Source organism: Myotis lucifugus, unplaced genomic scaffold, assembly GCF_000147115.1.
Source record: "Myotis lucifugus unplaced genomic scaffold, Myoluc2.0 scaffold_132, whole genome shotgun sequence".
In the NCBI taxonomy this organism is placed as follows: domain Eukaryota; kingdom Metazoa; phylum Chordata; class Mammalia; order Chiroptera; family Vespertilionidae; genus Myotis; species Myotis lucifugus.
The window spans coordinates 1,557,531-1,584,122 of NW_005871180.1; the positions used below are offsets into that span (position 1 = coordinate 1,557,531).

Below are 26,592 nucleotides of genomic sequence, written 5' to 3' on the forward strand. Positions count from 1 at the left end.
GAGTGGGGAGGAAGGATAGCACCATTAATCCCTTTCTCAAGGGAAAGGACAATAAATTTCCAATTATAAACGTAGGAAGGCCATTGAAGAGTGAGCTTCATCTCTCATTATTTGCTTTATTTCCCATTGAGGGCTGACATGGCACCAGCATTCAAACAGAGCTGTTGAGATTTGAAAGAGGGTACAGTGGGGCCTTGACTTACGAGTTTAATTCGTTCCGTGACGGAGCTCGTAACTCAAATTACTCGTATGTCAAGTCAATTTGACAAATCAATTTGCTAGGCTGATGTTGTGGCATTCACTGTGACGTTCACTGCGCCAACTAGCAGTGGGGTATCTGAAGCTGGCTCGTAACCCGAATTTTAGCTCGCAACTCAAAGCAAAAAATCGGCCGAGAGACGGCTCGTATCTCGAAAAACTCGTTAGTCGGGACACTTGTAAGTCAAGGCCCCACTGTATATTGTAAGATCAGTAATGGGTTTGGCTGTAGAAGATGGAAGTGGTGAAAAATAAGTTTACTTACCAAGTGGCAGGATAGGCAAAAATGGACTAAATTGTCATGTTCTTACCTGCCCTTCATCTAATAGCTTGTCAAACAGTTTATTTTATCCCCAATACCCCAGCAAGCCTAGGCGCATCCCTAAGAAGCTATATCGGGGCTATAATGTGTCTACTGAACTGGACTGAGTAGAGAACACCCACAATGTCACCACACTCACCAGAGACACCTGCGATATCACAGATGTCACAGTGGGTCAAGGGACTTGCAAGAAGAATGTTTGGTCCAATCTCAAATACCTGTGTATTGTATGATTGCATTTATATGAAATGTCCAGAATAGGCCAATATATGTAAGACAGAAGGTAGTGACTCACTAGTTATAGGGCTGTGGGGAAGAATGGGAGTGACTGCTAATGGGTACAGTTTTCTTTTTATTCTTTTTTTTTTAATTGAAGTACTAGGGGTCCAGTGCACGAATTCGTGCACCTTGAAAGGAACTGTGGGCTGCGAGGCTGCAGTAGGCACAGGGGTGGGTCTTGGCCCATCCTCTGTGCCCCTGCCCAGCTCCTTCTGCCACGGCCCCCGATCCCCTGTCTGCTGGCAGCCCTGCTCCTGCAGCCACCACTCCTTCACGCTGACAGCACCAGCCCCTCTCAAACCTGCTGACAGCGCGGAGCGATTGGGGCTGGCACCATCAGTGGGTGTGAGCAGCAGCTGCTGCCCCAATCACCCCTCAGGAGCAGGGGGAGGTGGGGAAGCCCTCAGGGCCGGCAGCCGCCACTCACACCCGTTGATGGCGCCAAGTGATCGGGACCGGTGCCAGGCACTGGCAGTGGGTGTGAGTGGCAGCTCCGGTGCTGGCTGTGGGTCCGAGTGGGGCTGGCGCTGGCAATGGGTGCAAGCGGTGGCTCCGGCCCCAGCAGCAGGTGTGAGCGCCGGGCGGGACCATGGCATGCGGGAGCAAAGAATTTTCAGTAACCAACAGAGGTTCGCCCCAATGACAGTGACCAGCACCCCGCCTTGGTCTGGCACCCCTGCTCACCTGCTCCACCATCCCGCTGCGGCCAACACCTGCCATGTTCTGCACACGCCCCCTGGTGGTCAGCACACATCATAGTGACCAGTTGTTTGGTTGTTTCAGTTGTTCTGCCATTCAGTCTATTTGCATATTAGCCTTTTATTATATAGGACTAGAGGCCCGGTGCATGAAAATTCATGCACTGGAGGGGGGCTCCCTCAGCCCGGCCTGCCCCCTCTCACAGTCTGGGAGCCCTCAGGGGCAGGAGGCAACCCGGCGATCAGGGGAAGGCGACGCCCCCATCACACCTCTGCTGCTGCCACTGCCAGCAGCACAAGCCTCGGCCGGCCCTGGTTATCTGAGCCTTGGTGGCCCTGGGCGGCTGGGAGGCTGAGGGGACTGGAGGACTCTGGAGACAGGTGCACGGAGCGGCTGGGCCCGCCGCCAGGCGGGGCTGAGGGGACTGGGCGCCACCATCTTGTGGCTGTGGGCTCCGCCATCTTTGAGGGCGGGGCAGTCAATTAGCATATTTCCTCCTTATTGGCTGTAGGCACTGCCATCTTTGAGGGCATGGTATTCAATTAGCATATTCCCTCCTTATTGGCTGAGGGCCCCACCATCTTTGAGGGTGGGGCAGTCAGTTAGCATATTCCCTTCTTATTGGCTGTGGGCACCGCCATCTTTGTGACAGTGTGAGGGTCAATTAGCATATTCCCTCTTTATTAGATAGGATAGTTGACATGCAATATATATTTTTTTTTATTAAATATATTTTATTGATTTTTTACAGAGAGGAAAGGAGAGGGATAGAAAGTCAGAAACATCGATGAGAGAGAAACATTGATCAGCTGCCTCCTGCACACTCCCCACTGGGGATGTGCCCGCAACCAAGGTACATGCCCTTGACTGGAATCGAACCTGGGACCCTTGAGTCCGCAGGCTGACGCTCTATCCACTGAGCCAAACCGGTTAGGGCGACATGCAATATTATATTATTTTCAGGTGTACAACATAGTGATTTGACATTTGTATACCTTACAGTGTGATTACCCTGATAAGTCTAGTAACCATCTATCACTGTACAAAGTTATTACAATATTGACATATTCCCTGTACTGTACACTACATCCCTATAGCTTATATAGTTTATAACTGCAAGTTTGTACTTCTTACTACCTTTTTCATCCATCCCCCAACCCTTTCCGCTTTGGCAACCATCAGTTTGCTCTCTGTTTCTATGCGGCCATTTCTGTGTTGTTTTGTTCATTTGTTTTGTCAGATTTCTTTTTTGAGGTGATAAAATGTTCTAAAATTCACTGTGGTATAACTTTGTAAATATACTAAAAGTCGTTGATTTATACACTTTAAATGGGTGGGTTGTATGGTATAAGAATTATATCTCAGTAAAGCCTTTATGAAGAAGAATGCTTAGAGTTTAAGATTAATTTATGTTCAATATGAAACTTTCTTTTTCCTCCACCATTGACTTGGATACCTTTTTCTTGAGGGTACAAAGTTCTGATAAAAGTTTTTCCATTTAGAACATGTGAATTTAAAGAATTGCATACTTTATAATATGAGACTATCAAATGTGTAGAAGAAAAGGGTAGCCAGTGAATAGAGCATGTTTTATTGCAGTGTTTACATTTATCATTACATTTTTTTCTTCAAACTAATAACAAATCATTGTCCATTTCCTAAGTCTCTACAAACTGACAGCAATAACTATTCCTGAATGTTCGTCAGAGCAAGAAAGCTTAGAGACCATTATGTCCCACTGTCTTTGTTTGCAGATGATCAGATAACAGAGTAAGGGGTGGGGGCAGGGATCCTTGAGAGGCCTCATTTCCCTTGACTTGGCCTCTAACTCAACCTGTTTCTACCATGTATGCTGAGGTCCGAAATCCTGAAAAGACAAGAAAGGTGGTCAAGGCAGGCCACAAGTGACTATTATGGGCAGTGGAGGCAACAAAACACTCTCAGATTTCCATTACATCTATAATTTAAAGGTTGATTAAAGCCTTTTAAGGCTCTGCATTGAAGGGATTATGGATTTTGTGGTAGCCCAACAGGTTAAACAAATGACTTAGACGATCATTTTCCAGGTGCTTTTCCAAAGCCCGGACTCTCTCCTCAAGCCCTCTGTCTCATTTAGCCCATGCCTGCTCCTGCTCACTGGCCCCCCCGCCCCCCGCCCACACATTTAAATACTCTTTTAAAAATGTAAATGGTTATTATTGAGGGCTGTAGAAAATAGCCTGTAAAAGTATGTCAGTCTCAATTTTCACTGGGTTCAGACTGAGGTTTGGCTGGGGTCGGGGAAAGGAACTCAGAGCTAATTGGAAGAACTCATTCTACAAGTTTTTCTTTATTTTTATCTTACCACTTGCAGAATAACTCATTAATATTGATCTGCATCTCTCATTACCTTCCAAGTTAAAATTTGCTTTTTATAATAGTAGCTACAATTTATTGAATACTACTGTATTCCAGGCACTATTATAAAAACTTTGTATATGATCTCATTTAACCCCCAAACTTTTGATTATTATTATTATTATTATTATTCTCATTATACTACCTTTCTACAGATGTGGAAACTTGAGGCACAAAGAGCTTAAATGACTTGCCCAAAGTCACAGTCCTGACGTCTAAGGCTCCTATGCCTGATCCATGCTCTGGGTCTCAGTTTTCATCATCAGGACTCTGAAACTTGAAAGGTCACCAGGCCTCTGCTTAGGGCAATATGAGCCTGAGAACATATGAATGAACTAAATAGAAGTATGAATAAGCTACACTTCATGTGGCGAGGTGGTTCTGAAGTTCAGCACGATGTCCAGGACATGCTGATGAGTGCACACTTGGTGGGTTTGTGAATGTGTTCTCTTCTGAGGGATTCTAGACTTGGGGAGGTATATCAGGACATTGCAGAAGGCCAGGAATTCACACATTGAATAAGCCCTGGATTGCCTTTGTTGTGTTGTGACTTTGGCCCCAAATATCCACACAGCACATTCACACTTCTCAAACTGAGGACCCAGATTTTACGTGTTTAAATGTCACCATGGTACAGAACATAGAACTCTCTAAGCTTTGCCTCTGACAAGGAGTTTGTTTTCTAAAGAGAGTAGACCTCTCCAAACCCCAGGTAGATTTCACTGGGTAATTTTACCTGGTAGCTTTCTCATAAAGACAGACAGGTAAGTAGGGGTAAGGGCTCTTGAAAATGAACATAAAAAAACACACACACAAAACCCAAAAGTGAACATTAGAGTTTGGAAATGGAATTATCTTGAAGATGACTAAACCAGTCCTTTAAATGTTGCTTTTTAGGCCCTTGGTTGGATCAGGTCTTCATCTCAGACTTAGGGTGGTTAAGATAAATAATTTTTTTAAATGGTACCTTGGGCCAGAACTTCTTTCTTCCATGCAGATCTTGTTCTAACTTGCAAATTCTGTCTTTTTTTTTATTTATGTTGCTTCCCCCCGTCCCCCACACCCCCAAACACTTCAGCATTCCCAATATAAAAGATTACTCCTTTCAACCTTGGCATTCTTTGCCAAGAAAACCCACACAGTCTAAACAAGGGAAAGACAGAAGATGGGAGAGTCTTCTAAAGATAAAAGCCAGTGACCAAAAGAAAATGAAAACCTCCAACTATTCGCAGGCATGTGAACTAATTAAACCAGACATGGTGAACTGGGCCTCGTGGTGAGAGAGATGAAGGATTCATAGGATTGTCACCACGGGCACAGGACGCAGGAAATCCTGCGGACGAGGCATCTTTCAGCCCTGCCTTGTGCCCTGTCAATCGTCTGACTCTAGCCCTGAGCTCAGCAGCGCCTTGTTTTCCTGTTCTGAAGCCTTGCCCCTCAAACACACATCTGCCTCAGCTCTTGTCTCAAGAGAAGGTGGCTCCTGACCCTGCTCGCCTCAGGTAAAGGCAGGTAATGAACAGTCCTAGACCCAGTCAAGGTAGATTTGTACACGTGGTAATAAAAGCATAAATTAAGGACTCTGACTACATTAGCACTGAGGCTATTCTTGATGGTTTTACTTGGCAAAATTGAAAACCTAAAGACAAGTTTGGCGGTTTTGCCAGCTGGCTCAGGCACTGAATTGTGATTAGAGGGTATTTGACTCCACACAGAAATCTATACCAACAATCCCATCATAATGCCCAGCACACTCGGGCCGGGCAGGGAGGCAGCGGTGGTGGGTGGGGGAGGCCGGCTGCTCTGTCCCACTCCACGCTAACAAACTCAGACGGCAAGTCATTTCCACTCCGGTTTCTGGTTTCTGAGCTGTAAATTGAGTGGTTTGGAATCATCTCCATGGTTGTTTTCAACTATCATGCTCTTTGATTATGAGATTTATTTACACATAGAGGGACCCCTTGGCGGCTCCCATAGATCACTCTCAAGCTCTGTTTCTTCTCAGGGCTTTCTCCTCCTGGCCTCCCAAACTTGTCCAACCTGTATGATGCTGTGGTTCATTTTTCCTTTGTGACAGAACAAAGCACACTAATGAGTTTCAATATTCAGTTTCACTAGATAGCGGACTGTTTTGAGGCCGCTCCCTGACTATTTTCATACATACCCTGACCCCCTTTCCGTAGCTCGTTTTCTCATTCTTGCCCTGAGTACATCTGGAATCTATGAAGTGTTATTTTCATGCTGCTCTGAGCACTGTTGTCATCCTCTCTTTAATCTTGGCCCAGATGTCCTGAACCATCATTATGCCCCGCGGAGAGGATGGTTGGGCTCTCTTCTGAGTGGACTTTCCTTGGGAAACATCGAATCGCCTTCTGAGGTCTGCACTCCCCAGCAGCCCCAGAGCAGTGTGCTGTGTCTCCGAGGGGTTACATTTTTAGAGGGATAAAAAGCCTGAAGTAGAGATCTGATTTAGCCCACCCTCTCCCCTGGGCTTATTCCATCACGTTTCAAGCCCAGAAACTGAGGCTCAAGGAGACCATGACACATCCCAGGGGAGACGAGTGGCGAAGCATGTCCTAGGTGCCAGGCCGCACCCCACCATTACAGAGCACTGCCTTTAACACAAACAAGCCAACACTTCTGCCTTACTTCAAAGGCTACAAAAAGTCTATGATTATGATGTTACGTAATGGCAAAAGTTTAGTCTTGTCTTTATAAATTGCCTTCTTTGCTTACCTCAGAGGAAGCTTTAGGCAGGAGCCGTAGGCATATGATATGATTTGACTCCGCTATACTCCAGTTTCGTTACCTGCAAGTAGGAAAATGCACCTGGCTTTTTCTGTCTCACAGGAATGTGAAAATAAATGGGAAATAATGAGTTGCATTCTTCCAAGCCTTAGAATCATTCCAGGGATCATGCATTTTGTGTGCAACTGTGCTTACGCTTCTGATTTTCTGCTTGTCTGAGGCTTTCAGTAAGTTTGACTCATATTTTTTTATTCATAGTGACTGTAAAACATGCATTCTAAATTTAACAAATTATCTGTTCCTGACACTACAGATTATTTGACAACTAAAAGCCTTAAAACCATTCCTCCACACACTGGAAGTAGATATTGTGGGATGGGACTAATGTGATTATTGAAAAATTGAAGCAAAATCAAGATTAGCATTTATAAGTTGTTAATATCCCAAGATTAAGATATGGCCAATATCCATATGGAAAATCTGTAATAAATAATTATCAATGTCTTAGAAACTGAAAGGAAAGGCAAAGGATTTGGAAGGAGGTAGCAGGTAAGCTGAGGAATTGTGACATTATGTTAGTATGCATTCTGGCCCTTTTTAAATCCATGCGTTACCTTCCGCATAGTCAGTATAATTAGACATTTCTTTAGTGAATTAATACAATGAATTATTCTTTACTTTAAAGTTTCTCATTTTAATGAAACCAGAGTTGGGCAGGATATAATAGGAAAGGCGTTTATTCAGGTTAGTCTGTACTTATAGCACACTTAATGCAGAGACTGCACACGCTGCACCAGATGAAACATCGCAGCCACAATTCAGGAACTCTTGGTTCTCACATGTGGTCCAAAGACACAGTCTGTCAGCGTCATCTGCTTCTTCAGATGCCCCGCCCCATACCTGTTGGATCAGAATCTGCAATTTAACATGACCCCGGGTGATTTGGTTACTCATTAAAGTTTGAGACGCACTGATGGTACAGCTTTCAATTTTATTCTATCCCATTGGTCCGTGACAGAACATTATACTTTCATATCTAATATGCCTAAGAAAGCCACCTATGCAACGGATGCTGCTGTAATTCTGTCCTTTGCTGAATGCAGTTATCCTGTACTGTTTCCCACCCTCCCATAAGTTAGTTTACAGGTATTATCAATTGTATAAAATGTATAACCTGTTTGCTTGACTCTCATAAAGTTGATTGTTCCTGCTTTGATTTTATGCCTGAAAGTAATTTGTAATCTTACGATTCCTAGTGTTCTTGTTTCATCTGGATTTGCAAATTAATGTTTGGGAGGAAAAAGTAAGGCTATTAGCCAAGAGCAATGATTGCTTGTTTCTAGTGTTAAAGGAGCATTCACTTTGAATCTTAATCAGAGAAATTAGTATAAAGGAGATTTTTTTTTTTAGAAAAAGCAGCGTAATTGATAAACTCCTGTTAATACAGCCATTTTCATCCTGAAAATTGTTTTCACCATCCTGTCTGTCTAATGAATTTCGTTATCTTAAGAATAATTTAACCCTGCCACATCCTGCTATTTAAAGTCATTGGGAGTTACACTGATTCTTTATTCTTCTAATAAGCTAAGGAAAGCAAATTCAGTGAAATTCGCAGTATTGGCTCTGCACTTTATAGGTGTGCCTGCTTGCATTGGTCCAAGATGTACTATCTCAGGGAGTAGTATCAGGCAGTACTAAGGCCCATCCTTGGAAATGAGAGCGAGCTCATGGCCAGTGTCCCTCGGCTCACAAAGGACCCACATGCACAGCTGTGCCACTGCAATATAATCACACCTCATATGGCTGGATCCTGTTGGGTTTCATCTAGAAAGGAAGGTCAGGTGAAAGAGACAAAAAATACTATATACAAAAAGGGAACTCTTTCATTGAAAACCCCAGATGCAGTGATATTGCAGCCTCTCTAAAGATGTCTGTGTCCCCTTAAGTAGATAGCATTTGGTTTACTGGGGCTTTTGCATGCCCACATTTAGAGAGGAAGCTGAAGAGAGGAGTCTTCGCCTTTGAATCCCTCAAATGCAACCCAGCGGGGCCAGGCGGGGGAGGAGCGTCAGTTCTGAAGTGCACAGTCAGCAGAGAAGACCAGACTCCTCAGATACCAGGGCTTTGCTCATCCCAGTAGTCTGGGTAGCCAGTGCAAGAAGGTTGGGGAGGGCCTGGAGTCTATAAGAAAACAGGAGATTCAACCAGGAGAGTTACTTGGGAGGAAAGGGTAGACTTACTAGCTAGAGCAGTGGTTCTCAACCTTCTGTCAAACTGATTGTCGGACTGCAGTGGGAAGGCCAGGGAGGGATGGGGGACAGGAGGGAGGGGAGTAAGAGATCAACCGAAGGACTTGTATGCATCCATATAACCATAACTAATGGACATAAGACACTGGGGGGTAAGGGAGGGCAGGGGCTTGTCAAGGGCGGGGGGAAAAAAGGACACTTATGTAATACCCTTTGTAATACTTTTAGCGAAAAATAAAAAAAAAAAATAAAAAATAAAAAAAAAGAAAACAGGAGATTCAACCAGGAGAGTTACTTGGGAGGAAAGGGTAGACTTACTAGCTAGAGCAGTGGTTCTCAACCTTCTGGCCCTTTAAATACAGTTCCTCATGTTGTGACCCAACCATAAAATTATTTTTGTTGCTACTTCATAACTGTAATGTTGCTACTGTTATGAATCGTAATGTAAATATCTGATATGCAGGATGGTCTTAGGCGACCCCTGTGAAAGGGTCATTCGACCGCCAAAGGTGTCGCGACCCACAGGTTGAGAACCGCTGAGCTAGAGTGTCCATAGCCTGAGCCTATACTAGGATGAAATGGTACTGGAAGAACCCCTGCTCACAGCCTCTCCTTGTCTACTCTTCAGAAGATAGTCATTCCCAAACATGGCCAGGGGTGGAAAATGGGCCAAATCAGAATCTTCTGAGGAGCTAATGTAGAATATTGCTGCCCGGCCTCCTCCCAGGGCACGTGGCAGGCAGCAGCGTATACTAATTGAGTTGTTTACTAGTTGAGAACGTGGGTTCTGAGCCAGTGCACTAGATGGAATCCTAGCTCTTTCCTTATTACCTCTGTGACCTTTGCCAAGTTGTTAAACCTTTCTGATCTCCATCTCCTCGTCTATAAAATGATGGTGATATTAATAGAAACCGTTTCATGGGGATGAGATCAGAATTGGGAGAAGTACTCTGTGCTTAATGTTTGGCAGAATCCCTGTCATTAAGGAAACGCTCAGTGATGTAAAATTTTCTTTCATGACTGGGACCTAATTTTATTCAGAAGAAAATTTGGGCTTTTGCCCAACTCACAAAATTGCAAGGTGAAAAAAATAACTTTGATTGTAATTCTAGACATTAGCCTATTTTAAGGACATTAGAATTATAATACAGACCCACCCTGTTTTCATTCCATTTGAAAGACTAGCATTTTAATTTATGATGCATATAAAATGTTGTCATCCTACTTACCAATTTCTTCCAAACACAAATGTTTTTGAAAATTTGTGATGACAACAGATTGTTTGGAAATCGGAAAGCCATGTTTTTAACTGGTTCTCTTTTCTCCTTCCCACTTATCCCAACGGGAAGAACTCCTTGACCAGGAGCGCACCCCTTCCCAACGATTCCCAGGCACGCAGTGGAGCCCGATTCCACACATCCTACGACAAAAGATACATCATCAAGACCATTACGAGTGAAGATGTGGCTGAAATGCACAACATCCTGAAAAAATACCACCAGGTAATTTTTCTTTATATTTGAGACTCTGAAAAGGTTAACATTCATGACTTCTGATCATCAAGGCCAAAGATTTAAATATTAAATACGTCGTCAGGAAGTGATGAGAACACATTTGACATCAAAATTGCCTCTAGCTGGGCTTTTTATTTATTTTATTTTTAAAAAAATATTTTTGTTGATTTCAGTGAGGAAGGGAGAGGGAGAGGAGAAACAACCAATGATGAGAGAGAATCATTGATTGGCTGCTTCCTGCATGCCCCCTACTGGGGACCGAGCCTGAAACCCTGGAATGTGCCCTGACAAGGAATCAAACCATGACTTCCTGGTTCATAGGTTGCCGGTCAACCACTAAGCCGCAGGTCAGGCTAGCGGGGCTTTTTAAAAAGTACTGTGGCCAGATTACTGACAGTTAACATTTAGGAATGCTTATCCTCTGAAGATGATTAGTTATTAATATAATGCTTTTAATCTAAATACTCTCCTGTATAATAGTTTCGATGTTTGCCATCTTGATTTTAAAATAGCTCAGCTTAAGATTTGGCAGCAGTTCAAAAGTTTTTTGCACACGTTAGAAGTTAGGTGTTGACCTGTGCGTATTTATCCATTTACACCTCCAAATCCTATCCTGCTTTCACTAGTCTTTTTCTGCCTGGCCCCCAAAAGACCCACCCCCACTCACACTCTAGACAGTTCTTTCATTTTCACCCCTCATCATTAGTCCTTCATAATCACCTGGGGAAAGAATGAAACTACTCTTGGGAGCAGCAGTCCCTTCCTCCTTCCCACCCTGCCTCCCACCCTCCCTTCCTCCCTTCTATTCCCTCCCACTCAAGAATGAATAAATTGCACTGCAAGTTACCTGGTGGAGCACATGTTCCCAGGTCCTAGTAGAGCTGTGAGATGCCTTACTGACTATGTAGTAAGAGCATGAAGTCCAGTGTCAGACAAACCCAGGTTCAAATCCCAGCTCTGCCAGGTACTAACCATATGACTTCTGGTCTTTGCAGCCTCCGTGTTTCCATGTATGCAGTGGAGATAATAACAACGAAAATGAGTCCTAAAGTTTAAACGGGGGCGGGGGAGGGGCGCGGGGGGGGGGGCTGACAGCATGTGCCATACACAAGGTGCTCCGTACATGGTGATGGTAGTTGTTACCGAGTCTTACGACAATAACCAGTAACAACGATGTCATCTCGAGAAATTGCAGTCTTATGGCAAGACTATGACCGTCGCTTGCCACATGGCAGCAATCATCTCCAGAACTGGTGTTTGAACGCTCGCACATGCTTTTAGAGTCCTGCTTCGGTTTCTTTCTACCTAAACAGCTTCAAATCCCCCTCACAGAATAAAGACTGATTACCACAGAGGGCATTCAAAATAAAATGCTATGGGCCCTGATTGTGTCCCGTGGTCGGCAAACTGCGGCTCGCGAGCCACATGCGGCTCTTTGGCCCCTTGAGTGTGGCTCTTCCTAAGCCTTAGGAGTACCCTAATTAAGTTAATAACAATGTATCTACCTATATAGTTTAAGTTTAAAAAATTTGGCTCTCAAAAGAAATTTCAATCGTTGTACTGTTGATATTTGGCTCTGTTGACTAAGGAGTTTGCCGACCACTGGTGTAAACCAGTGATTTTTCAATCTTTTTCACCTCATGGCACACATAAACTAATTACTAAAACTCTGCGGCACACCCAAAAACGTATTTTTTGCCAATCTGACAAAAAATAAGTATAATTTTGATCCATTCACACTGGATGGCTACTGTTGCGTTGGCTGTTGTTACTTTTTTTGTTTTTAATCTAACAATCTGAGAAGAGGTCAGTGCTCCTGACTAAATAGTCAGGTACTGCATGTTTTAAAAATTCTGTGGCACAGCAGTTGAAAATCACTGCTCTAACATCATGAGTATTTCTTGGCAGTTGCTTATTCTTCCAATCTTTGCAAATGTGATCAATTGCATTTTGCTTGCAGTAAAGTCTATAAATATCCTTGAGCTATATTTTGTTTCCGGAAACTTAGAGCCACCCCTAATTTGTCTTCTGAAAACATTAGTCAGCCTCTAAATTCATTTAACTCTAACAAATCATTTATAACATCTGTTCCTTTTGAAATTTGTTCTACGGCGCTCATGCTGTTGCCTATTATGAAGGAAGTTTTAAAGTGCCAGGATAGTACTTGTGAGGGAGAAAACGCTAGGGAACTAAAGGGCTGCTGAGTAAGTTGAGTCACAGGATGCAGCTTTTAATCAGTGACCTTTTAAACTGTCCAGTGTTTCATTTCTCCTCCTCTGAAACATAGTGCATTATTTTTACACTTTTTAAAATTGTCTCAGAACTTTCAAAGCAAAGAGATACCTCAATGGCTGATGAAAACATATTCTGATAAATGCCTGATACCATTCTAATAACATGACACATAGTTTAAACAGCAACTTCTTGAAGACAGCTTTGAATCAGAATTTTTTGACTTTACAGACATCACAATTTGAAACATTTTCTCTGGGGTAGTTACTGTGAGCTCACACGCAGGTGTGACACATCGTAAGTGTTACTTGAAACATATTGGGGATCAAAATAAGTCTATTAACACGCTCCAGGGGCTTTCAAGTACTGAAGAGTTTCTTTCATTTCACTATGACAAAATAGTTATTTTCTTGATGTGTTCCTTAACCAGAATAGTCTGGTTTATCTAACATTTACATTTTTCTTTCTTTTTATAAATATTATTTTAAATATAGCTTAAAGGGTCTTAGTGATTGAAAAATCACCATCATGAATATAATTTATTTAAAGTATAGTAAGTTGAAAGTCAGGAGACACAGATCCTAACTTGTTATGAACTGGTTACTTAGGCCATCTCTGAACCTCAGTTTGCCCATCTACATTTCATTCATTCATTCATTTGTTGTGTATTTACTCTTGACTCAATTCCAGATAGGATATAAGGTGGCCTTCAAAAACTTTGAAATATAAGAAATAATAAAGAGAAAAAAAATTAAGATAGAGAGGGGAAGGAGAGGTTGAAGACACAGAATGGAGCCTGGCATGAGCCTAAAACTCATGCCACAGTGACCAGCTTCCTACATTGAGGGCCACTCGTTTGACCCCAGTTTCCTTGAAGCCAAAGTGGAAAGTGAAATTGCGTAAATCAGTTACACGGCTGCTGCGCCTGAAGATACAGAAGAATCAGGTATTGAGGACACCTATAACTGTTCCTGGCAGACAGGGTTATTTCTAAGACATTCCCCACAGAGAGGACAGGTGACATGATAGACATCATCCTTGCAGCCAGCCATGCAGCACACAGGAATGTCAAAGAGCTTTGAAAAAAGTCATCAGTGTAGGCTGCGGAACCCACACCAGCATATAATTTACATTTAGTCAGCGCAGTTGTGCAGAGGGAGGGTGCAGCGCTCACTGGCCCTCAGCGCCCTGCCAGCCTGTCCCGGGCGGGATCTGACTGTTCTTCAAGCTGCCCCGCTCCTGGGCCACTCTCGAACAAGGTGCTGATGAATATTCCATGGGGTGAGCTCAGCTCTGGAGTAGCTGTTCTGTGCGATCAGACACAGGCCTCGCCATCTGTCATCCAGGAGAGGTCCTTCCACGCTCTGTTCTCTGTTCTATTCAGTGATGCTCGGAGACATTTGAGATGGGGATGAGACCTTTTCTTGCTACTTTAAGTCGGCCTCGACTACTTTTAGGATTTATATTTAGTCACAGAAATTTTCTGTCTCTTGCTTCAGTGGTAACTGTCAATTCTTCTATTTCTTCTTGGTTTTTTGTTTGCTTTTACCTTCTAATTTGCTGTGCTTCTGAAGCGATCTGGACAGGTAATTAGGCGTGTTCAAAGTGCACGTCAGTAGAGGGGACCGGCTCCCAGCGAGGGTGTCTCCTGTGGGGCAAACTCTGGATACTTGATGGCCCTTCACTTCTCTTTTTTCTTCTCTTTTCTTTTCTTGTTTTTTGTTTTAATGAAATATACCCAGAGTTTCAGCTGTATTCTGGATGATTAAAACTACCATAAAGCCAGCTTCTGGAGGAGTGGAACATTACTAGATATTTAAATAAATTCTTCCTGGGATTAATTTTCTGACAAGCCAACCTCCCCATCAATGAGGAGTGGGTGGCTCAGAGCGCAGACTCTGGAGCTGGCAACGCCTTCACACCTGGCTTTGCCCCTAACTGGCTGCGTGACCTCTCTACACCTGCCTCTCTGTCTGTAAATGTGGGTGATAATGCCTCCTTCATTTTGTGTCGTGCTGCTTAGGTGCATTGACAACTGTAACCTGCTCGGAACAGTGCCTGACATGTGCAGTGCTATATAATGACTGAATAAGAGATTTAAATACCTACTCAGTTTCCCACAGCCTGGTGTCCAATGCTTTAACTCTTTCATTAATTCTTTAAGTCCACTAGGGGGCCTGGTTTCTGGTAGAGTGTGGCACTGCGGCACAATTAGAAGATTTGAACCACAAGGGGTTAGGTTTTTCCCCCCCTGAGCTCCAGCATCCTGCCTCAGTCTTTATCTGCTCCCAAATCCTATCCTAATTTCTATTCTAAGAAAGGACGGCATCATTTCTGAGACCAATCAAAAATATACATTAAGCAGAGCAGATTTTTATGTCTCTTTTCTTTTATTAGGTTTCCTCTTTTTTATAGTTGGGAAAATAACTTAAAGTTCGTGTGTAAATACCCATTTTTTCAAATTTCTGTCAGGCTAGAACAAACTCTGGTCTTATAAATGGTGATTTTTTCTTTCAACTGATTAGTTAAGCAATGTCAGAAGAGCATTTAAAAAGGAAAAATTATTCAAGAACCTACTTGGATGTCTGATTTCTTCTAAACTGACTGATTTTTTTTTTCACTGACCTGAATTCATTGGGAGTTTTGGTGTGATGTAGCTTTTACTTTAATTAAAATTAAGAATCAATGTCAATAATATTTTAGAAATTTTTATGGGCAGGAACAAATTACAGTGTAGATGATGAAAATATCATTAATAACTTTTAAGTTTTTGAAATGCAGTTAAATTTATTTGCTTCTTATCGTAAAATGATCAAATTGATAAATAACCTAAAAATCTTTTCTTATTCTTTGTATTTGGGAAACGATTAGTAACGAGCTGAATCTAGAAGTTTTGCCTAAAAAATCTGAACTCCTTATTAAATAAGCAAACTAGTGCCTCAAACTTCAGTAAGGATTTTAGGGTGAGTCCTTGATTTTCTAATCCTCCTGGGAGTACATCTTTTTATCCTGCTATGAAGGACCATCATGTTGGCGTTATCATTAGCAGAAGTAGCCACAGATAGAGGAAAACTAAGGGAAAAGGCACCATCAAAGCCAAAAATTAAAATAAGAAATCTGGAGGTGTGACACTGAAAGAGAAAAAGTTACACTCTATATCAGAGCTTCTTAAACTGATCCAAGACAGAACACCACGCATTCTGTGAAAATCAGATTCTGTGTCTGACACTCCCCGGTGACGCTGATGAAGCCGCCAGAACGCGGCAAAGCCGTACCTGCTTTCTAGCACAGGAGAAACATCCTGGAGTTGCTCTATTGCTTTCTAGTTCCCCACCTGAAGGAGAGGTCAACTGAAATGCCAAAAGTCCATTAACGCTTTAAGTCCTATAAGCACCAAGAACTATGTGACCAAAGGCAGGCTCCCCGCAGAGCCGCTGGGCCATCCGATGCTGCAGGTGCCTTTCCTGCTTCCCTCTTGGAAATGCCGGGAAGGTGTTTGCCATCTCAGGTCCCTGTGGCATAGGGAGTGCCCCTGGAAATTCCACTTTGCAGACCGGGAGTCGCTGCTGGCTAACGGAGGCAGTAGCAGCCCTCTGCTCCCAGGTCCTGCCGTTGGCTCCCGGGTTCCAGGGAGCGGAGCAGCCCGCACACTCACAGAATGCTCTTCTTGCAGCAGATTGTCTCCTGCTTCTGGAAATTCCGTCGTTCTTTACTCTTCATCCATCACCAGGCTCCTTTATTCGCTCCTCTGTCTCTTCAACAGCAATGTATTTGACATTCTCATTCTGGCCTCTGCATCTTTTAATTTTTCTTCCCCGTTTTCCATCTCCAAACACCTCTGCCTGACTCTGGGTAAATTCCTCAGCTATGCTGTCTCCCAGTCCCAATTCTCTCTTCAACTGTTCTCATTTGTTGTCTCACCTGTCCAGTGATTTTTTTTTTATTTCGATAATCATAATTTTGCCTCTAAATATTCCATTTTTGAAAATCTGCCAGTTCATTCCTAATAGTTTCTTGTTATATGCACCTCTCTGAAATCATATCCTTTATTTCTTTAAACATTTTATGCCTAACTGTTCAAATTCTATTCCTAAAAGTCCTAACCTATGAAATTCCTGGCCCTGAATTTGTTGCCTCTTGTGTCTGCTGACTCTCAGTCAGAGTGACTTGCCTAAGCAGAAGCCCACACGGAGTTTGGGGTCAAGACATTGATTAGGGATCATAGCCTGTGTGGGGAAGAAGAGGGTTGGACAGAGGGAGAAACCACACTGCCGGGCAAGCCCGGCCAGGCTGTAGCCAACCGGGGGGGCACCCTGGAGTACTCCACCCAGAAGCTCCCATGCTGGGCAAAGTGACAGGAAGGAGCTCACTGCTCCAAAGCTGGGCAGCAGGCCGCTCGGAGCTCTTCACCGGGTTGATGTGGGAGCAGCCATTCTGCATTTCAATGTAGATAATGAGGAAATGCCATGCATACTTATGATGGAGTATCCTTTTACAAAGTCATTTCATCTTTAATGATGATGTTATTTATGGGTTTTCATTATAGTACTAAGGGCCCAGTGCACGAATTCGTGCACCTTGAAAGGAACTGTGAGCCGCAAGGCTGCCGTGGGCACAGGGGCAGGTCTTGGCCCATCCTCTGCACCCCCAGCCAGCCCCTCCCACCACGGCCCTGGTCTCCTGTCTTCCAGCAGACCTGCTCCCACCGCCGCCACTCCCACACGCTGACAGAGCCAGCCCCACTTGCACCCGCTGGTGGTGCGGAGCAATTGGGGCTGGTGCCAGCAGCAGGTGCAAGCTACGGCTGCTGCCCCGATCACCCCTCAGGAACAGGGGGAGATAGAGAAGCTCTCAGGGGCAATTGGAGCCGGCAACCACCACTCACTCCCGCTGATGGCGCTAAGCGATCAGGGCTGGCGCCGGGTGCTGGTAGCGGGTGCAAGCGGGCTGGCACCAGCAGCAGGTGAGAGTGCCCAGTGGGACCACAGTGCGCAGGAGCAAAGAATTTTCAGTAACCACCAGAGGCTCGCCCCAATAACAGCGACCGGCGCCCCACCTTGGTCTGGTGCCCCCACTCACCTGCTCCACCATCCCACCACGGCCGATGCCCACCATGTTCCACGCTCTACTGCCTGCTGCTAACGCCCGCCATGTTCTGCGTGCTCCCCCTGGTGGTCAGCGCACGTCATAGTGACTGGTTGTTCAGTTGTTCCGCTGATTGGTCTATTTGCATATTAGGGTTTTATATATATAGACAACAAATAGAATTAGGGACATCAATGTTTACATTTTAGGTATATTCTGCATTATCTCAATATTAAGAATGTTTGTAAACACTGCAGAAGAATGCTTCTTTTAAGCCTAATTTTATTAAATTTAAGAAAAGCAGTAAAGTTTAGTATTTATGTCACCTTACATGTAGTCATCTTTACCTCTTTTTTACTTTAAAACTATTTGAGGCCAAAATAAATTTTACTAACTGACTAGAGGCCCGATGCACAAAGATTCATGCAAGAATAGGCCTTCCTTCCCCTGGCTGCTGGCACCGCCTTGGCTCCGGCCAGAGCCGCCTTTCTGCCTTCGCTCCGGCCCAGAGCTGCCTGGCCCGGCCGCCTCCATCTTTGTCATGTCAATTTGCATATTCCCTCCTTATTGGCTGTGGGCACTGCCATCTTTGTCACGAAGTGATGGTCAATTTGCATAGTCCATTTTTATTAGATAGGATACTTATAGACCATTATCCCAAAATATCAATTCAAAGAAAATTTGGGTTATTTATTTATTTGGTCATTCTAAAACAAAGCAATCCTTAATTTCAGATTAGTTGACTTGCTTTTTCTCTCTTCCTTCATTTTTTTCTTTCTTTCTTCCTTTCTTTCTTTATTCATGTAAAGCATGTTGTAGTGATCTATAAACATAGCAGAGACACAATAAGGATTAGAGATTAACCTTTCAAAAACACTTAAGTGAAACAAGACTTTACATTGAAGTATTAATTCAATGCTATATTAAATTGTCACTTCAAGCCCCTAAAAAAAAATGAGTGAAACGTGATAATAACAGCAATTTCCAAAAGCCAGAGCCCAGGTTCACACTGTCATGCGGAGATATAAATATTTATCTGATGCAGTACATCACTTAGAATCCTCTCCGCTGAAATCTTCAGTCAGCTGTGAATCCTTTAATGGCATTTCATTTTGCATGAGAAGAGCAACAAATTGGGGATTCATAATATTTGTTATTCTTGTTCAGTGCCTACAAAGGCACTGAACAGATCTTGTGGCTGTTGTATTTTATGTTTTTTTAATTCTGATTTCACCACATCCATTTATCATTGCATTACAGTTCTCTGATAAGCCATGGTTATACAGGAAAAAGTACTCAGGAAGATTCATGAAGAGATTGAATTTGCATTTATTGATGACATCATGGAATCATTTATACATAGAGTTTTGAAAAGACAGAAGTAAAAATTGTTAGTGTTGGAACACAGGTTACAGACAAAACATTGCCAACATTGAGAACACTTTTAACAAAACAGAAGCCATCTATATATATAAAAGCCCAAGTGACCGTCCAACCGTTCGACCAGTAGCTGTGATGTGCACTGACCACCAGGGGGCAGATGCTCAACACACAGGCATGGAACAAACTGATGAATCTCAGAGGGAAGGAAGAGATTAACCAAAGATCTTATATACATACTAGAGGTTCGACATCCCCCGAGGAGTCCAGGATTGCAAGAGTGCACAGGCCAGGCTGAGGGACCCCACTGGTGCACGAATCCATGCACTGGGCCTCTAGTTACATGATAAATAACAGAGTGAGGTGGTGTGAGGTTTCCAGCTACAAAGAATGCCAGAGCTAAAAGTAATGAAAACAATATTTTAAAATGCAAACGTAGTTAATTCATGAGCTTAACACTGAGAATATGGACACTGACCCCAAGAATAATTGTGACTGATTTAACCCCATATAGTAAGCATAAGAAGTGATGATTATCAAGTTCACTTTTTAAAAATTTGGGAGTAAATATTCAGTGCCTATTCAGATGAAAGTTCAGTGACATCTCTGAATTGCAAGCTTCTGGAAGCCCAGGTACCAGACAGAGCTGCTCCGTTTGAGGTGAGAGAAGAATGTGGCTGCAGGTCATCTAGAGAGCCCAGAGGGGTGGACATATCGGCCTCGCTGTGCCACAGATAGGAACGCGTTGGGGAAAATGCCACCTTTTGAGGGGTCACTGAGAGGACCACTTTTTAGAATTGTATATACTCAGCCTGTGCTCTCGCAAATGAACTATCTGTCTTGTCTGATGTGGGCTCAGTTTCTGAGCCACACATGGATGACCAGAGTTGAGTTTGTTCCACTTGTGGCCATATCTCCCTTGGGACCTCAGACTCATCTGACTTCTAGAAAGCAGTCTGGCAGGACACACTGGAGCACTGCACCTGTTGAGTCTGTGAACAGACATTAATATAGCAGATGGCGGGCACCATTCACACTCGTGTTAATCGTGTCCCTTAACAGTGGGGAAGCACTGCCTTGTGGCCACATCAAGGCAGTGGTTGAAAGTGAAAGAAATACGTTTACCTTTCTTAAAGAGTGACCTTCAGGATTAAGTGGTTAGTTCTCCATTCTTGCAGTCTGGAAATGAGGCATGCAGAAGGGAGGAAGCAAAGAGTCCTTAGATTGTCTTGTGATCAAATGAAAAATGTTACAAAGAAATCAATAGATGCTGAGGATGTTTTGTAACTCTCCAAAAAAGAAGATGCTTGTACCAAATTATTATTTTAAGAAGGCACGATATTGTAGTGCCCCCAATTCCACCTTTTCTTATTATTTTTAAAGCATTTATTTACAAGTTAATTAATTTGCTAATAGTGTTTAAGTTATTGACGGGAAAGTGCTCAGAGTTTTGATCCTAAAAGCAACAAGAGTGAGAAATGTAATTTTTCAATTTTTTATTATATTTACAAAAGATTGCCTCACTTGTCACTTTGTATAAACACCAGAGGCAGAAGAGTTACATTTTACATCTGAAAGACCACCTTTTGATTGGATAATTTTTTTTCCTTTTTCTTTCTCTCCTATGCAGTATATAGTGGAATGTCATGGGATTACCCTTCTTCCCCAATTCTTGGGCATGTACCGGCTTAATGTTGATGGAGTTGAAATATATGTGATTGTTACAAGAAATGTGTTCAGCCATCGTTTATCTGTATATAGGAAATACGACTTAAAGGTGAGATTCATTTTATTAATTCTTCTTAAGTAATTAAGCTTACTCATCCACATTGTAAATGTTGTAAATGATCATGCTAAACACGGGGGTGGGGAACCTTTTTTCTGCCCAGGGCCATTTGTATATCTATAACATCATTCTCCGGTCATACAAAATTATCAACTTAAAAATTAGCCTGCTGTAGTTGGTCAAACACTTAATTAACTCACCCCTAATGCCTTGGCAGGGCCAGACCAGATGATTTCTTAGGTCTTTTATGGCTCCTACCCGTGTAGGAGCTCAGAGCTCAAAGCCACCAGGCAACTAGCAGTGTAGTCCTTCATGTTAACCAAGGATCACTATCTGGGTTTAAGACATTGTACATATTAGAGATACCATTTATTCAACAAATATTTACTGAACACCAGCCACATACCAGGCACTGTTTTTAGATGCTAGGAATAGTGTGATGAAAACCTTCACTCAAGGAGTTGACTTTCTGGTGGGTAAAGACCAGGGGTCCTCAAACTACGGCCCACAGGCCACATGCAAATACAAATATTGTATTTGTTCCCATTTTGTTTTTTTACTTCAAAATAAGATATGTGCAGTGTGCATAGGAATTTGTTCATAATTTTTTTTTAAACTATAGTCCGGCCCTCCAACGGTCTGAGGGACAGTGAACTGGCCCCCTGTTTAAAAAGTTTGAGGACCCCTGGTAAAGACAGACAAAAAGTGAAAGTAGTGAGTAAATCACATAGTATATTAGCAAGTAGTAAGGGCTATGGATAGAAGTAAAGACCAGGGAAAGAGGGAAGGGAGGCAGTTCTAAATAGGGTGTCAGGTACGGTTTCACTGAGAAGCTGCTGTGGAGCAGACCTGAAGGAGGCGAGGGAATGAGCTGAGGGAGAACATTCCTGGCAGAGGAAACAACCCTGACACAAGCTACTTCAAAGACATTGAGTGAGTGGCGACCACTGGAAATTGTGAGGGGAGTAAGATGATCTGACTTCTCAGATCCTGACTTAGAGGCAGAATGTCCAAGTTAGGATTTGGCCACTGTGACCTGCCTGCATGGCAAATCCAACTTGGCCATTTTTGTAAACAAAAATCCACTGCTGGGTTTGTCCTAAGCTGCCAGCAGTTTCACCCACCATTGGTTTTGCAATATTCACACAAATATCAAGACAGTGAACAAGGCAAATAACATCTCATTATTATTATTATAAAGGTAGTTTTGACTTTACAGACCCCCGAGAGGGTCTTGGGACCTCAGGGGGCTGAACCACACACTTTGAGAAATTGTCTAGGTTTATCTCCTACCTTCTGGAGTTCGAATGAACTGTCCAGGCTTTCCAAATACAGCCTTGGTCTGTCCTGTCTTCAAGTCAAGCCACTTTGTTCACTGCAATTGCCCCTGGTGGAAATTCCAGCCGCCACACAGGGCTCTTGGACACCAGCTCTGTCACAAAGCTCTGTTCACTGGCCTGACTCTCCCATGTGAGATGCCAGAGTGACCTCTAAAGCCACATGTCCTGGTTTTATCACTTGTCAGCTGTGTGTAAGTTGTTGAACCTTTGTAAGCCTGTTTCTTCATCTGTAAAATGGGGATAATTTTACCTACCTTTGATGGGTTGTTGTGAGGATTAAATGAAATATGTACATGTCAAGTGCAGCATAATGTATAGCATATAGAATTGGCCAATGAATTTTGGTTATCTATCCATTCTGCTAGTCAGTAAGTGCCTTAAATTTTTTGTCCTATTTACTTTTTTATCCCCCTTTATGTCAAGATAGTGTATCTAGTAAATATATCTTGACGTAAATTATACTTGTAAACTGGATATTGTAGTTTTAACTTGCTTTGGGCTTTATAGTTTCATCTCCCTTTTTAGCTTATAGAGTAAATGGTTGTTTTGCCAGTACTTTCAGTTGTGATGGAACCTGGACATCTGGCACCATTTCATGGATCTAACTCTTGACCTTAACTTACTGACCTTACTTTTCTATTTTTAGTTTTAGTTTTTTTTTATTCTGAGTTAATTTAAACTTGGATGAGTTTTTTACAGGCTAATGATCTGCATTTACACAGAGATGAAGCCTTACGGAGAATCCTAGACAGGGATATGCTGTAGGAAGAAAAAGAAAAAACACTGACCAAAAACTTGGTTAAAGATACAAAAAGGAATAAATCCTTTTTCCTCTACCCAGTAGCATAAGCAGTCCCCCCCCCTTTTTCATTTGGGGACATTCTTTGTTAGAAATCAGTGAACAAAGGAAGATATTTGTGGCCCATGTTCAAGGATCCCTAAAGGAACGAATACAGACCATTGTTAAGTGAGGGCTGCTGGACTCGGCCGTGCGGACAGCCTGTGCTGCGGTGTGGAACAGGCCACAGGCTTTCCTTCATGAACGATTCACACTGTCCATCTTCATTTGGTGGGTCAGTGCCCCCCTGACATATCCCCAAGAAACTTCGAGCACTTTCGCTGGGCTGGCAGCAGGGTCTCTCAGACCTACCAGGCCCGGGAGTGCTGAGCACCAGGGGGATGGAGAGTGGACAGGGGGAGACTCCGGCCTGGTCTCAGCTCCCTTCCCCAATAGGGGCGTCTCCTCAGTCTGCATCTCCCCATCTGTGCATTACACACATCCTCATCAGTGACTAAGCTGCTTAAATGGGAGATGGTCATGGAGTAAAAATTTTGATTTTTTTAAAGAACAGCTCATCTAGAAGCTACTTTAACTTCCCCCCAGTCACATGTAAGTTCTGTTAATAATTGGCTAATGCCAGTATTCCAGGGCAATACGTGGCTGTGTAGGAAGGAGGTAGTCAGGTCAACGCATCGCTCCCTGACCCCGTGTAGTTCAGGTGTCCAGTGCTGAGGGGAGGGAGAGGGAATTGGTCTGTGATCCTTCTCCAGCCATTTATCTGGTGAACGCCGAGCATTACTGTGTGAGGCACCGCAGTGGTCACTGGGGAGCACAAAGCATAAGCAGTTCTTATACTGACATAGTTAGGAATTCACTGGCCATTTGTTTCCCAACCTTTCTTTCACTTTAAAATCTTCCACAAACAAAGGAAAATTTCTCTGCTGGAACTCCACCCCAAAGCCCCCTGAGAGCATCTGAGATGGACTCGGTCGTCGGGGACCACCCCGAGCCCTGAGGCATCGTTTTGGAAAGCAGTGCAGTCGAGGGGAAATCGCTGAGATCAAGCACTGTGTTTTCTCCCTCTTTATAGCTCTGTGCTCACCCCTGGCCCCTGGCCCAGAAGGGGTGCCTGTAAATGTGTTGTGATGGGATCTCCAAGGAGAAGGGAGACAGAAAGCACCACGGGGGTCCCACTCACAGTAACTGAGGAGAACGTGATCATCAGTAACTAAAACGGGAGCGAGGCAGTCAGAGGGCGAGGACGGGCCGCATCTGGAAGACATGATGTGGGATAAGAGGCATTTGATGCCCCGGTGGTCACTGCAGCCAGCAGGTGGCCCGCTTCACCTTTGAATATCATAACACCAACCATTTCTGGCCATTGATGCAAAAAAGAGAGTGTGGTTCTGATCCAGTGTGTAGTAAGTGACCGTCCCAGTGATGGCCTGATGTCCAGCAGGGAGGCAAGGACCAGGGAGAAGGCAGCACAGGTGACGTGACAGGGAGAGGCTCGGAGGGAGTGGACAGGAACGCCTGCAGACCAGGCAGAGTAGTGACCAGGAGGGGACAGAGCTCACGCAGGACGAGCTCCAAAGCAGAGCTGGTGCCCATTTATAGTCGTGCTCTGCACTGGGACGTTTGCACATTTTAAGCATGAAATGCAGGGCCTCTCACGTGCAAGCTTTTATTATTTCTTTGTGTTTCAGGGCTCTACAGTGGCTAGAGAAGCTAGTGACAAAGAAAAGGTAAGTGCCTGGCGTGCCCCTCACCGTGATCCTATGGGCATGCTCGAGCAGCACCTCTTATTTCATCCTTCCTTCTGACTCCCGCCGCTGCGATTTCTCCTGTGTGCACCAGAGAAGCACATTTTTGAACTGGAGTGTCTCACTTCACCTCTCTTCCTCAGAGCAGCTGTCCATACCTCCTGGCTGAATAATGAGGTGGTTATTAGTTTAAGTGCAGTTGGAAGAAACAGTTCACTGCAATGTGGTCTTGAAAACGCAGGCGCCTGCGCAGTAACTTATGACCAACACTGGCAGGTACAGCGCAGCAGCAGGGCCCTAGCCCTACACTTGACCACTAACTAGCCAGGTGTGACCTAGCGAGTTTCTCTGCCTCTGTGCGCCCCAGTTTCTCACCTGTAAAATGTTGACTTGCATGAGCTTTACACGCTTTTCCAACTATAAAATGTTAAGATTTGATTCGAGTATTTTTTACTTAAAGAATTAGGCAGGAGACTTTGTCTTTTTATGCTGTCCTGAGTCACTGGACAGTAGGAAATTTAAACTACATTTAGTTTATTATGCAAGATTATAGACAGATTCAGCGTCAGTCAATTTGATTAAGAATTTGGGAAGTGGGAAGTGCTTTGACTGAAATTGGCATTGCTTATATGATAGGCATCTCTATACTCTCAGTCATTATTCCTCACCTTGAGAAGTGTCTCTTTTTTTTTTAATAAACCATCTGAAAGCTGGGGCTCAGGTTTTTGTTTTTGTTTTTGAAATTAAATTCTTTCAGGATGATATAATTCAGTTCTGGTTTGAGTTTTATGGATCTGGAAATCTAGTTCATTTAGAAGGGTTTGTGAATGTCTCTATGGTTACTATCCTAGCTTCAGGGGCTAAAATAATGAACCATGCAGATACATCTAGCAGGAGATACCGACATTAATAGGAAGTAACAACGTCATGTGATAAGTATTTCCATAGGAAGGAATCACGCAGCAAGAGCGCCTGACTCCAGCTTGGAGGCTTTCTGGAGGAGGTGGCGTGTGGAAACTTGAAGGATAAGTAGGAATTAGCCAGGGGAAAGGCCATCAGAGCAGCATGTGCATGAGGACAGAGGGGGTGTGCTTGGTGCTTTAGCTGGAGGGTGAGATGGAGCCAGGAAGCTGGACCAGTGGAGAGGCTGTTGAAATAACCCAGATGAGATGTTGACCTGGGCTAGGACACTGGAATATGACAGATTTCAGAGTGATTTAGAAAAAAAACCCACAGAACCCAGAGATTGAATGTGGGAGGTGAATGGTTCCAGGGAGCGTGTGTGGAGGGAGGGCGGGATTGAGGGTGACTCCCAAGTGTCTGGTTTGGATAGTTGGGTGTTGAATTCACTGTCGGAGAGGGAGCAGAGTGGAAGGAGTAGTTTGAGAGGTCATGTGGCATCAGAACAGAGGTGCCCAGTAGGCAGTAGAGGTTGCAGAGAGTTTTGACTGGAAGAAATGGCCTGGGAAACCTCATGGGAGGGATGATCAGCAAAGACAGGGAAGTCGATGAGGCCACTCAGGATGAGTGTAAGGAGCAGGAGGAGAAGCATGTCTGGAGCCAGCTCAGAGGGACGTCGTCATTTATGGCTGACGGATACTAGTCAAGGAAGAGAGACTTGCAAAAGATCAGCCAAAGACATAGGAGATGACCCAGGAAAGACTGGATCATTTTCCGAGTATTTATTAAACATCTGTAATGAGCAAGCATTTTGCCAAGCATTATGAGAAGTGCCTCAGTGAAAAATGCCCCCACTCTC

General features: G+C 43.7%; 1 protein-coding gene across 1 annotated transcript in view; it reads left to right on the forward strand.

Annotated features, from left to right (window-relative positions):
- The window catches only part of PIP4K2A (phosphatidylinositol-5-phosphate 4-kinase type 2 alpha), a 61,948-nt gene that overhangs the window by 9,301 nt on the left and 26,055 nt on the right, over positions 1 to 26,592 (forward strand). Inside the window, exons 3-5 of the mRNA XM_023758580.1 lie at positions 10,302 to 10,454; positions 20,794 to 20,940; positions 24,777 to 24,815. Coding sequence (XP_023614348.1) covers positions 10,302 to 10,454; positions 20,794 to 20,940; positions 24,777 to 24,815 — 339 coding nt within the window. The remainder of the gene's footprint in view (positions 1 to 10,301; positions 10,455 to 20,793; positions 20,941 to 24,776; positions 24,816 to 26,592) is intronic.